Below are 13,344 nucleotides of genomic sequence, written 5' to 3'. Positions count from 1 at the left end.
AAAAAACACCAACTTACAACATCATTTTTTTGCTTAATCCGTCCACATTAATACTTCACTAACATAGTATAGAAAGTCGTTATTGAATAAAATTATACATTTCGTTCAATTCTTTTGTATCTCTTGTAATCATTATAACTATAAAGAGACGTGGTTTTATCGTCAATGAAACAACTGCCCATAGACCAATAGGTATAGAGTCGAACAATAAATTGTTCATTGTATGACATTAAACAAGAAGCAAAACACATACGTATAAAAAGCTGCAAGATACACTTTGACTTTTAAAACATGAAATTAATATTTTTTTCTATGCAATTTCTTTTAATTTTTCAGACTACGTTACATGTATATATGGAAACTGGCGAGATGGAAAGAATGGCGGATCTGAACAACGAATAAAGAATCCATGTTACAGTGTTACACTCGGTGATAAAGGTATGTTTTTGCTTTATACGATTCAACCACAGCAACAGTGTTTACTTATAAGTCTTCAAATATTGATGATTGAAAGAGGCATATGAAGATGATTGAAATAAACTCATCATAGATACAAGTATTAAATTTTGTATTTACGCCAGACGCGCGTTTCGTCTATAAAAGCCTCATCAGGGACGCTCACATCCAAAAAAGTTGAAAAGCTAAATAAAGTACGAAGTTGAAGAGCATAAAGGACCAGAATTCCCAAAAGGTTTGCCAAATAAAGATAAGGTAATATATTCCTGAGGTAGAAAAGCCTTAGTATTTGAAAAACTTATCTTTTATATCAATATAACAAAATGAATGTATTCAGTAAAACGAAATTGTTGGCTGTATCTGAAGTCATATAAATATCAACATATATTATTACTTTATTTATGCTTTAAAAATAATTCTGTGTTCAGCTAAAAAGCTGCAACGTACTTTTAAGTGTCTTGTTGTTCTTGTATATGCATTTATATCTGTAGCTATGGACGATGAAGGTAAAGTTGCCCTTGTTGTTCAGATAGTACAAAGAACATTGGAGAGTAGGAATGATATTACTGAAGTCAGATGCGATCTATTCAAGGTATTGGTATTTGTATGTCCTCAATACATATAAAGTGTTTAGTGTAGAGCATAATGTTAACAACGCTAGAAAAGAGGGACGAAAGATACCAGAGGAATAACCAAACTCATAGATCGAAAATAAACTGACAACGCCATGGCTAAAAAAGAAAAAGACAAAAAGACAAATAATCGACACAATACACAACATAGTAAACTAAAGACTAAACAACACGAACCCCACCAAACACTGGAGAAAATCTCAGGTGCTCCGGAAGGGTAGGCAGATCCTGCGCCACATGTGTCACAGACACAATACACAACATAGTAAACTAAAAACTAAACAACACGAACCCCACCTAATCACAAAATAGTAAACTAAAGACTAAACAACACGAACCCCACCAAACACTGGAGAAGATATCAGGTGCTCCGGAAGGGTAAGCAGATCCTGCTCCACATGTGTCAACCATCGTGTAGCTTATAATAAAACGGTAGGTCACATTCGTGAAGGGGGAGGGGAAAGTATAATTGTGTATCTATTTAATTATCCAACCTTTTGTTTGGCTAATCTAGAGAAACATTATTAGTTATATAGTGTGCTAGTGACCTATTACGGTATATATGGGGTCAGTACATTCCATATGGGGTGAGAACGTAACCGTATTCCCCTATTCCATATGGGTTTTCGTGTGTAACCGTATTTTTCTTTCATACTCTGTCTCATGACATTATACCTCACTAGCTCAGCCTTTTACGTTACTGGTAGAGAGGGTTCGGCCTGTGCTTTCGCTCCAGGACTACTTCTGACAGCATACAGACAATACAACGAAACAGTAAATTCAATAAATGACAGGTGTAAGAAACCTAAAAATGGCCAGTGATGACGATTTGCCAAGCAATGTATTTGCTCATAACACATGACCAAAATTCATAAAACATTTTCATATTTAATAGACAAAGACAATAATTTTTTTCTCAGTACATTTTTGTTTGTATAAAGGGAAGTAACACCACTTCTAACCGTGTATGAAATAAGCCTCGCCTCCCTTTTTTACCTAGTATTGAATATAAATGTACGTAACACCACTACTAACCGTGTATGAAATAAGCCCCGCATCCCTACTAACCTAACATCAAATATACACGGTCTCCACGAGGTCGCTTTTAACCAATCATATTCCTAGAAATGTATAGGAGGTAAGATAAATATTAATTTTTGACTGTATAATATATTTATAGTGTGATAAGACAAAAAGAACAAACCATTATATGTACTAAACTTTAAATGCATAAGCAAAATAATTAAAAGTCCATAAAAAATGTCTCTTATGCTTATTTTTTTTTAATAACTTGATGGCAGTTGACTATGTTAGAGCAAACTTCTCTAATAAATGGCTATTATAAGATAGGACATGACTGTGTGTTTATATATCTAGCGAAGCTATTTGGAAACTTCTCAGTAAGATTTAATGTAAAGGTAAATGTATACCAATAATGTATAAGACCTCGGAAGTTTTTTTTATATTTTAGGTTCTCGGCAAAAACGACCATTGTGTTTCCCTGGAACTGTTAGGTGACAAGTCTAACATATACATGGGCAATGTACAAAATACATACAGATTCCATATTGAACCAGGTTCATATATTGCTATACCCTCGACATTGGAAGCTGGATACGAAAAAGAGTTCCTGCTAAGATGTTTTACCGCCGCTCCTGTGTCAAATCCTCAGTACGTTTCATACTAAATTCAAATTAGAATATCATCATAAGCTCCAAGCAAAAAATATACTAGTAAGGAAAAGTTACACTAGCTCATTATGCCTGCTCTTAGTTACAATTTATGTATATCATATATATTCACCAATCTTATTTGTACAATAAGATGTCTTCCTTGATCAATATCATCAATCACTGTCTATACAGTGAGGCATCTTACATACTGTACTCCTGACAATGATCCCCATGCAATAAAGTAACTTTCTGACTTTCTCCTGTCATTGCTTTCTATACAAAAAGTTTTCTTTGCAGCTTTTCTCCTGGTTTTTGTAATAAGGTATGTGTGTGTCTCTTATCATGTCAATGCAGTTGATACAATAAAGTATTTTTGTGACTCTTCTGTCAGTGAGGTTTATACAATACTGTAAATGTGGGACACGTCTAATGACAATGCTGCCCATACTTTATCGTATCTTTGTGGTTCTTCTCCTCCTGTCGGTGATGTCTGTATAATAAAGTATATGTGTGGTTACTCTCCTGTCAGAAACGTTTGTATAATAATGTATATATGTCGCTCTTCTCATGGGCATGCTGTTCATACTGTAAAGTATTTGTATGGCTCTTTTCCTGTATGTGACGTTTGCAAAATAATGAAGACCGGTGGCTCTCTCCATGTCATTGACTATTGGACAGTAAGATATATGCGTTGCTTTTCTCATCACAACGCTGTACAAGAAATTTTTCCATACACTGAGATCTTTTCCTGTTAGTTCTGTCTATACTCTAGGTTTCCTTTTTGCTTTGCTCCTGTCTAGCCAACCACCAACATGCGATTTCGACAGAAAACATGACCAAACAAAGAAGAGTAACATGCCAGATTGATATGCTTAGTAGATGAAGACTATATGAGTTCAATAAACCAGTATTATGTTACCACAAACCCGCCCCTCCCTTTTCATAACTAGACCAGATGTCGTCACATTTAAATTCATATTTTAATGTTGTAAACATAAATAAAATGGTTTTTACCTTATTATAAAGTGTTTTTGCTAATCCGTTTTGTTTTCAAAATGTAATTAAATTGATACACTATCTGTAATGTTATTGGTTGGAACTATCATTGAATTTAAATGATTATCATGTTTTATTTTTAGTCATATGAAATTTCATTACGTTTAATTTTTTTGACAGCACAGGTCGATACCGCTGTTAGCGGACTATCTGTCCCTGACATTCATTCATTGAGTCATTGTTTTATAGGCCCTGTTTTATATCATATCTGACTTGGTATTGACTCTGAGGGTATTGATAAATGCAATCATTGAATTTCAGTGAAGTAGACAACATTACAATAATGACAGGCAAGGGTAGAAATGGCGACGAACCAGATGAAAATTCCCGTTTTAGTAAGTTTTCTATCTTTGCTAAAAATGTATTTTGTTGTTTCCTAAACCATTCTATTTATATATATATATATATATATAGCATTCATACAAACAAAATAAACAAATTCTGTGTTGAAACTTTGCCATAGAAGCAAAATTGTACACAGACCTAAATAAAACATTTGAACAGGTACATACAAGTGCTTATAGCTAATATATTGAAAATCAGCGTTTCATAAGACATCTTTTCTATCTTTGCTTAAAATGTATTTTGTTGTTTCATACAAAATTCTATAAAGATATATACTTTTCAGAATGTACCAAATGTTCATTTGGTGCATTTAAAACTGGTGTTAATGCTGGTGGAACCATAGCGAGTGAAGAGTTTGCAAATAACCCCCAGTTTCAACTCAAAGTTAATGAAGGTAAGAACAGATAGTAATGAGATAGTGTGCGAATGGTTGCAAACAAGCCTCAGTATCTACTGAAAATCAATGCCCATAAGAGGAAATGCGTGTCTAGGTAAATGAAAATGACATTACATAAAAAAGAAAAAACGATACCTATTGTTCGTTATCGGTAATTGAATGATTTATTATTGTGATCGATGTGGTTTTATCAATTACAGTGGTTTGGGGGAAATATCATGCCACGCGACACTCACTTAAGGTTAGGAAAAATCGTTACATATGTATGTATACTTAACAAGTAGTCAAACAAACTGCTTCAAGTATTAAACATAAATACATAACAAGTAAAAACATAGACAGTTGGATTATAACTAGTTTAAATAGAGACGAAAGACTATAGTTTATGAGTTTTTATAGAAAAAAGCATGAAGATAACATCCCTTTAATGTAGTCTCCTAGACGAGTGTTTCGATTTTACAGGACTTTATTTTCTACATAAAATGTCAATGAAATTATAGGAAACGATGACATATTTTACATTTTAGCCATTGCGTTGTCAGTTGTTTTAGATTTATGAGTTTGACTGTCCCTTTGGTATCTTTTGTCCCTCTTTTATTGATAAAGACCAAATGATGAACACGTTTTCCTTTATCATTAATGTTAATCTATTTCAGAACAAACATTTAGGGTTGAAGTAATGCAACCAGAAAAGGAAGATGGATTTGCACTTGGTATCAAATTATTTGAAGTAAGTGAATCTTTTGAATCGTTTCAAGTAAATATTTATGTTTTATTATTTAGGAAAAATGATATCGGACATGCCAAATATACATAAAGCATTGAAAACACTATTTTACATTAACAATATGCGATCAACACATCAAAAATGAGATGCAGTAAAGAGGAAAGTATCATATCATATAGCAAGATTTAATATAAGTTTACATGAACAACATCAAGTATATATTGCGCAAAAGAAAAGTATCAGAAAACTGTGTTTTAGATTTAAAAGGGAAGATGTCTTCCGTTTTTAAAGAGATATAAGTACATGCTTGAATTTACAGGCTCCTCGAGGTATGGGTTTCCCGGCTGATTGCGACTGGTTAAATGACAACTACAACAATGCTATGAGAGACAGTGAAGGTGGTGATGGGCCTTTCCAATTCGGAACTTCTGTAGACACATGTTACACAGTAAAACCGGGAACATATTTACTACTTATTCACTGTAATAGTGAAGAGGATGAAAACGATTTTTCTGTGGCAATTTATTCAGAATGTCCAATTGGAATAAAGTAGGTTATCATACAAGTCATTAAATGGTTATACCATGAACAACACAATGTGCATTACAAAGACACTAATGAACAAATAAATTGTTAGTAAGTACAGTAAGAGAGAGACAAATGATACCAAAGAGACATATCAAAAACAATCTGAAAATGTCATTGAAAAAAACCCACAAAAATACCACAATAAAAATAACAGTGTACAAAACAGAACAGAGAACACTAAATGCTGCGTAACACGAAACTCGCCAACAACTGTGTGTACCAGAGTGTATGCAAATTTTACTCCACATGTGGCACCCGTCGTGATGTTCATGTTAGTTCAAATCCAGTGATAAGTATAATAATGGCAGTGCCCTAAAAAGTAAAAGACAACTTATCATTTGATCTTTACATCAATTTAGCATTCGCAACTATTTTCGTGAATGAAAAACACGGTACTAAGCGTTCAGATATCTATCCCTTGTTTTCTAAATGCTGCATGCCAAATATAAACGTAACGGTCAACGGGATAGATGTAAATAAAGAATTTCAAAGTAACTAATCACATGCGTCCCACTACAAAGGGAAATTAATTAACCTCAAAAGCATAAGCATAGCACGGATACACTTAGTGAAAGATGGACCAATATAAACAGTAGCTTTTGTTTTTAATTTTTATTCCAGATCAGCACACATATAACAGGAGATGAAAGAATACCTTTGTTTAATAGATAAACAAGTCTTGGAATAAATACTGAAATATAAAGATATTGTTGAATGAATGTGGAAATAGGAATGTTATAAAGATACAAACAGTGTAATCATCAAAATTTTATCAATAAACAGGTTACAAATGTTATACTTTAAATACACAAAGAAATCTTTAAATATTTTGAAAGGGAAAAAAATGTAATTACTATTTGATATTTTCTTTTAGATAAAATCTCTTTCGAAAATACAATTGGCACAAAAAAAAAAATTTATCATCGAATCCAAATTTTGAATCTTTGTTATATAGAAGCAGATAACTTGGAATAAACAGCATATTTTCCTAATTTTATATGTAGCAATATATTGATAACGATAAACCTCTTTTTATTATTTTCAAAAATGATAAAAGCTAACTTTACTTACTTTACTTTAAAAGTATATTTGTAAGTTTTTTCTATTCACACAAAGCGGCTTTACATGAATAATCCATACCACAATGTTGCACAACTAATAGCTTTCAGAAAAGCTTCGTGACTCAAATCTTTCGTAGTATTTTTTTTCAAACATCATCATATAAACTACATGTTTGGCAAAATATGATTTATTTCTATTGTTCTTAATTTTGACTCCATATCTACCATAATGTCACTGTATCATAAATTAATGTTATATATTAAAAGAGCTAGGAATATGTAGTTTTTTACACAGCTGTTTCTTTGTATATGTATATTCTGTGTTTTCTCTTCGACAAATAGTTCATCAAGTGAAAGTGATATATATATTTATACTTATAAAAAGTTATTATTGAAAGCACAAATTCACTAAATGTTACTGTACTTTAATTCCGATGATGTTGTACAGTGAAACAAATTGTATCATTATTCCTTCGACTATCATTCTATATGTATGAGTATAAAACAGTTATAGGTATCGTATTACGTGTGATACATTTGCGTTTTAAGTGAAAGGCATATCCTCCTCTTCCGTATGGTCAATTTCTTGTGGTGACTTTTCAGAGTTATTTTCAATTGAATCAACTTCTTTTGAACTAATAAGACCATTTTCAGACGATCCATTGTCGCGCTTCTCCGTGGAGCTTGTATCATTTGTTTCCGCTTTTATTTCAGTATCAACAACACTTTCTCCTTCTATAGCATTTGTTCTTTCGATTTCCTCGCTCTTTGTTAAAATGTCATTTGCTGCACCTTCTTCACTCGAATGTTTTTCTTCTGGTTGGATACTTTCTGTCGTTTCGTTGATTTCAACAGGTTTTGTCAGTTCTTCCGTTCCCACATTATTTAAATTGGCGTCTGTTTCGTCTTTTTCTACATCTCTTGTTTTTAAAACACCGTCATCATTCATTTCTCGTTCATTCGTTTCGGAATCTGGTGTCTTATGATCATTGGTTTCCGATCCTATTGGAGTATAACCGTTCATTTGCGAGTCTCGGTTATCATCATGATCGTTAGTTTCGGTGAATCTGGTTTCAGAATCCTTAGTTGCAAGTAGTCTTGTATCCGAGTCTCTCGTATCATCGTCTGATTCACCTTCATCTTCAGATGACGATGAGGAAAAGGAAGATTTTCGCTATAGAAAAAATAAAGTTGATATAACATGTAAGCAAGGTATGGTTACAACACATCCGTCTCCTATTATTCATTATTATAAAGATTATAAAAGTCAAATCACAAAAATACTGAACTCCGAGAAAAATTCAAAACGGAAAGTCCCTAAAAATCAAATAATAATAGTTATCAAAGGTACCAGGATTATGATTTAATGAAGCTCAGATCAAAATAGTTATAAAGCCAAATAAGTGCAAAGTTGAAGATCTAGAGCACTGAGGACCCAAAATACATCAAACAAATGGACAACAACCATCATATTCCTGACTTGTTACAGGATTTTTTCAATGTAGAAAGTGATGGATTGAACTTGGTTTTATAGCGCTTATCCTCTCACTTGTATGTGGAGACTTTATCCAAGACCATTTTAAAACACAAGTTGTAAAATTTGTCAAAAAAAAAACTTATGTTCAGTAGTTGTCGTTTGTTGATGTTGTTCATAGATGTTTCTCGTTTTGTATATAGATAATACGGTTGGTTTTTCCGTTTGAATGGTTTTACACTAGTGATTTTGGGGGGCTTTTATAGCATGCTGTTCGATGTGAGCATAGGATCTGTGTTGAAGACCGTACTTTGACCTATAATGGTTTACTTTGTGACTTGGATGGAGGGTTGTTTCCTTGGCACTCATTCAACATCATCTTATATCTATATAAAGACAACAAACAACATTTCTCCATAAACCACTGGGTTGATGCCACTGCTAGTGAGATTTCCTCCCCGTCCCCTACCCCCCCCCCCCCCCCCCCCGAGGCTGTTGTGTAAAATACGTTAATTACTATTAATTCATCTTAACGTCTGCTTCTTCATACTTTATACACGATATTAACTATTCAAAGATAAGCAATATATAGTACCTCCTTCTCTTTATTACTCGTAGTATTTACAATCATCACATCTTTCGTACGTCCACTAGATTCTCTTGACTGTGCTACTCCCTGGTCTGGAGATTTTTGATCTGAATCATTTTGGTGAAATGACTGAGGTCGTTCGTCATCTTGCTTTTTATTTGTTCCGTCATCTATATATTGGGATTTTGGTCTATTATGTTCAGACATGTCTGATTTATCTGACTTAAGCATTGTGTCTGATTTATCTTTCTGGTCATTAGGCGATGGGTTAAAATTCTCTGTTTTTGTCTTCATTATAGCATCTTCTCGTTCACTATGGTCGCTAGATGGCGATAGAGAAAAGTCTGAATTCTCTGATGTTGTCTTCATTATTGTATCGTCTTGGTCATTTTTATGAATGGACGACGGTCGGGGAGTAATAACCACCGCATTGTCATTATTTAAAGGTTTCTTCTTTTCGAACTGTATAAATTCTGTCCCTGTGTCAGCTGACGATGCACATCCCATTATGAAGTTTATCTATGAAAAAAAAATATGAAGTTTTAAATTATAATGAGTGTTGAGGGAACCGATACATATTTAAATATTGAAAATACAACATGTATGTTTGTGGTTTAGAAATTTTACTTATTTTCTATAATTAATAATTTTTAAATGATTAGTTGCGTATGAATATAAAAATGGTAATTCGGCTTTCAACTACTTGTTCCAGTTGAGCCTATGCTTCTTGTTTATTCAGAAACCTACAACTTGCATTCGGTAATTAGAAAAGTTAACATCCCCATTTTGAATTTGCCCTGTATAGTTACTCAGCATATGTTCATTGAAGTACTGATCTCATACATGTTTTTACTTCGGTAGTCCACTATCTGATTGACGTCCACTCCATATTTACGTTAGTGATTTATCAGCAAACGATGTCAGACAATGTGAGCTGCCTTTTTACAGGCAGATATATGAACCACACAGTGACTCTAAGCTTTTAATGCAAATGACATATATTCGTAAGAACTGAAAAACAGATCACAACATTATCAAGAAGATCAAAACTTTTTTCTTTTTAAAGATGCTGAATAATTGAAATGAGGTTATATGTCATGTGACTATAAAAAGTAAAATCACAAAAGTACTGAACTCAGGAAAATCAAATCGGAAAGTCCCTAATCACAGGGCAAAATCAAATGACAAAACACATCAAAAATGAATGGACAAGAACTGTCATATTCCTGACTTATTACAGGCATTTTTATAAGCTATTTATTATTCGTTGATCTGAACATCTATCACTTCATGTTTTATAATAAACCATATACAATTCGAATGTTCTAACTATTCTAATTTCTGAAAACATTAAGTGAAAGTCGTGTCCGCCAACAACTTATCATTTTTTTCATATTTCGTCGCCACAAACGGGACAAAAAGAACAAGAAATACTCATAAGAAATATTCAACCAATGTACTAACTTTCATGAAAAGGGTAAAAGGTATCGTTCAGTTAATAAACCACACAAGACTTTCCCATGATCATATAAAAATCTAACAAACTTTTCCATAAAAAATAAGTCACATTATTATGATCTGTGTTTATTTTTGAGAAGGGTGTGCAGATCCACTCTTATGTTTGTTCATGTACAAGATCGATAATTTGTCTTATTCGCACGAAACCAGTGAGGAAAGAAGACGCCATTTTTCGGTGTGTTTGATTTTACCATTTGATTAGGGACTTTCCGGTTTGACTTTTCCTCGGAGTTCAGTATTTTTGTGATTTTACTTTTTATTGTCAGTTTCTGTATGGGAGGTAAATTTAACTGCATCTGTTGTATCCTTAATTCAATTACCTAATTTCGATGAAATATATACGTTCAACAAAATCACCAACATTTGAATTATTTAGTGAAAGGACACCATCTATTTCAGTAATGTGACTTTAAAAGGATAATCTGTACAGTGTAAATACAAGTTTTACCTTTTATCCGTTTTATTTTTGTTTTACTAAAACAAAGTTACATATTTAAACCTTACAAATTTTTTGATATTTTATAAATAAATACGCATTTTTGAAAATTATCTAAAACTATGATATTTTTAATGCGGTGACCCTGCAAATAGGGTGGATTTCCGAAGAAGAAGAAGAAGAAGAAGAAGAAGAAGAAGAAGAAGAAGAAGAAGAAGAAGAAGAAGAAGAAGAAGAAGAAGAAGAAGAGAAGAAGAAGAAGAAGAAGAAGAAGAAGAAGAAGAAGAAGAAGAAGAAGAAGAAGAAGAAGAAGAAGAAGAAGAAGAAGAAGAAGCTTGCTCCTATAAAGTAACAAAGAAACAAAAATTATATCAGTTATTAAAATAGTTTTGACTTCCAATCTGAGTGACATTTAATGCAGCGACATATGCAATAGTGTTCCGTATTAATGTCAGTGAGACAATAGTGCTGATATAGGACCAACGAGAGAGTATGCATCATTCACAGATGGCAATGAATATGTTCCAATTGTCGAAACAACTATCCAGTCCACCTTTTCTCGAAAACAGCACTTACCACCGAGTGTGTACTTATATAAGCAATACGACGAATGCCATTTGTGCTTACCCCTCAGGAACATTTAATATCAAACTCGGTTGACCGTTATGGAATAACCGTTTCACAAATGATATCGGATATGTTCCTTACGTCGTAACTACAATCCCCTTCCCTTTCATGAATGTGACCTATCGAATTAGACTATTTACCAGATTTGTAATCACATCAGCAACACGACGGGTGGCACATGTGGAGCAGGATCTGCTTACCATTCCGGAGCACCTGAGATCACCCCTAGTTTTTGGTGGGGTTCGTGTTGTTTATTCTTTAGTTTTCTATGTTGTGTGATGTGTACTATTGTTTTTCTGTTTGTCTTTTTCATTTTTAGCCATGGCGTTGTCAGTTTGTTTTAGATTTATGAGTTTGACTGTCCCTTTTGTATCTTTCGTCCCTCTTTTATTTTGTTGTTTTTACGTTGCTTAGTCATTGTGTTTCTATGTTGTGTTTGGAATATAGTTGTTTATTTTTTGTTTGCATTATGTTTTTGCTATGGTGTTTTAGTTAGTTATCGACTTTTTGGTGAGTAGTGAAAATGGAGGTAAATGTTACCCGAGGAAAGCAAACTACACCAGCCATCAGCATAAACATACTATTTGTGCAGTCATGAGTGAAGATACAAGCACAAACGAAGACATAAACGTACTGAAATCAAACGAAGGCATAAACTACTGAAATCAAACATATTGTGTAATGTTCCCTACCGTCGCATCAGAAACATATGTGTAATATCATTATGACGCGACTTGGTATTTTAAACATCCCGCCTTTGTTATTGTGCTATATTCATTCTTTGTATTCTTATATTTCATTTTTGCTTATGTGCTTTGTCTATGGAGTGTCTATATTTCATTTTGTTTTTCTATGCTGACATAGTTGTTTGTGTTAAAATTAATTAAGAATATAAGACAATGTTGACTGCTGTATCACAATTTCTGACATTTTGACAGTGTTTTGTTGTTCCGTTGTTTACTTCTTATAGTTGATGTGTTTCCCTCGATTTAGGTTTGTGACCCGGATTTGTTTTTGCTTAGTCGATTTTTGACTATTGAACAGCGGTATATTACTCTTGTCTTTACTTCAAGTATTTCAAAGTATGTTTCTTGTGCTCACAATTTGTTTTTAATATGATGGAATTTTATGCGACTGTCATGATGTACAAGCGAGAGGTTTAAGTAGGTATAAAATCAGGTTTAATCCGCTACTTTCTTTATTAATAAATACAGGTACCGAATTAGGAACATGAAAGTTGTTTTCCATTCGATAGGTTTTGTCATATGATGAGAGAATTTCCGTTAGAATTTATCTTTGGTGTTCGGTTTTTCTGTTTTTCACTGTATATGTGTAGGTTTGGCTCTTTTTTGGTAGGCCATATGGTCACCAGTTATTGGGGGAATCTTTTGTCTTGTGGTATTTATGTTGTCTCATTTGCAATAATATCATCATCTTAGTATTATTGGTATAGGTAGTACATGTTGTATCAAAACTTACGGTTTCATAAAATCGAAAGTAGTGAAACAAGTTACTTCATTAAAAAAACAGATTAATTCATTGTTGATTGTGTAACACGAATAGAAAACATTACAACAGAGGTTATATTGAAAATGTATACATATAGGGTATTATCTGAATTTTGTAAATTAATTTTAAAGCTATCCTATTACTTTACTTTTTTAAAAAGATTCAAAAATTCACGTTTTTTTCTACTTGTGTGGTTGTAAAATATAAAATCCTACCTTCTCTTGCTAATGTTATAAAGGTTTACCTAATAATTGAG

General features: G+C 33.0%; 2 protein-coding genes across 3 annotated transcripts in view; one reads left to right on the top strand and one right to left on the bottom strand.

Moving 5' to 3' along the window:
* LOC139513835 (calpain-9-like) overlaps window positions 1-6,635 on the top strand; it is a 24,884-nt gene extending 18,249 nt beyond the window's left edge. Inside the window, exons 10-17 of the mRNA XM_071302678.1 lie at window positions 337-438; window positions 948-1,048; window positions 2,560-2,759; window positions 4,079-4,152; window positions 4,446-4,556; window positions 5,216-5,289; window positions 5,606-5,835; window positions 6,496-6,635. Of these exons, the coding sequence (XP_071158779.1) occupies window positions 337-438; window positions 948-1,048; window positions 2,560-2,759; window positions 4,079-4,152; window positions 4,446-4,556; window positions 5,216-5,289; window positions 5,606-5,835; window positions 6,496-6,511 (908 nt within the window). The 3' untranslated portion in view covers window positions 6,512-6,635. The remainder of the gene's footprint in view (window positions 1-336; window positions 439-947; window positions 1,049-2,559; window positions 2,760-4,078; window positions 4,153-4,445; window positions 4,557-5,215; window positions 5,290-5,605; window positions 5,836-6,495) is intronic.
* LOC139513836 (protein starmaker-like) lies at window positions 6,464-13,344 on the bottom strand. Of its 2 annotated transcripts, XM_071302680.1 has the most exons (3): window positions 13,304-13,344; window positions 9,005-9,517; window positions 6,464-8,109 (listed from the first exon to the last, which is right to left on the bottom strand). In XM_071302680.1, the coding sequence occupies exons 2-3, from the start codon at window positions 9,503-9,505 to the stop codon at window positions 7,480-7,482; spliced, it is 1,131 nt and encodes a 376-aa protein (XP_071158781.1). In that variant the 5' UTR covers window positions 9,506-9,517; window positions 13,304-13,344; the 3' UTR covers window positions 6,464-7,479. The 2 variants fall into 2 exon arrangements, with proteins under 2 accessions (XP_071158781.1, XP_071158780.1); XM_071302679.1 differs by lacking the exon at window positions 13,304-13,344 and having other exon boundaries at window positions 9,005-9,587.

Source organism: Mytilus edulis, chromosome 2 (genome assembly GCF_963676685.1).
Source record: "Mytilus edulis chromosome 2, xbMytEdul2.2, whole genome shotgun sequence".
NCBI lineage: Eukaryota > Metazoa > Mollusca > Bivalvia > Mytilida > Mytilidae > Mytilus > Mytilus edulis.
Note: the sequence above shows the minus strand (reverse complement) of the source record. Positions and strands in the feature narration are given on the sequence as shown.

Coding starts and splice junctions, on each gene's coding strand:
- LOC139513836 (XM_071302680.1), bottom strand. CDS start 9,505: ATGGGATGTGCATCGTCAGCTGACACAGGGACAGAATTTATACAGTTC. Junction 8,110..9,004: donor CGAGTAATAAAGAGAAGGAG/GTACTATATATT, acceptor TTTTTTCTATAG/CGAAAATCTTCCTTTTCCTC.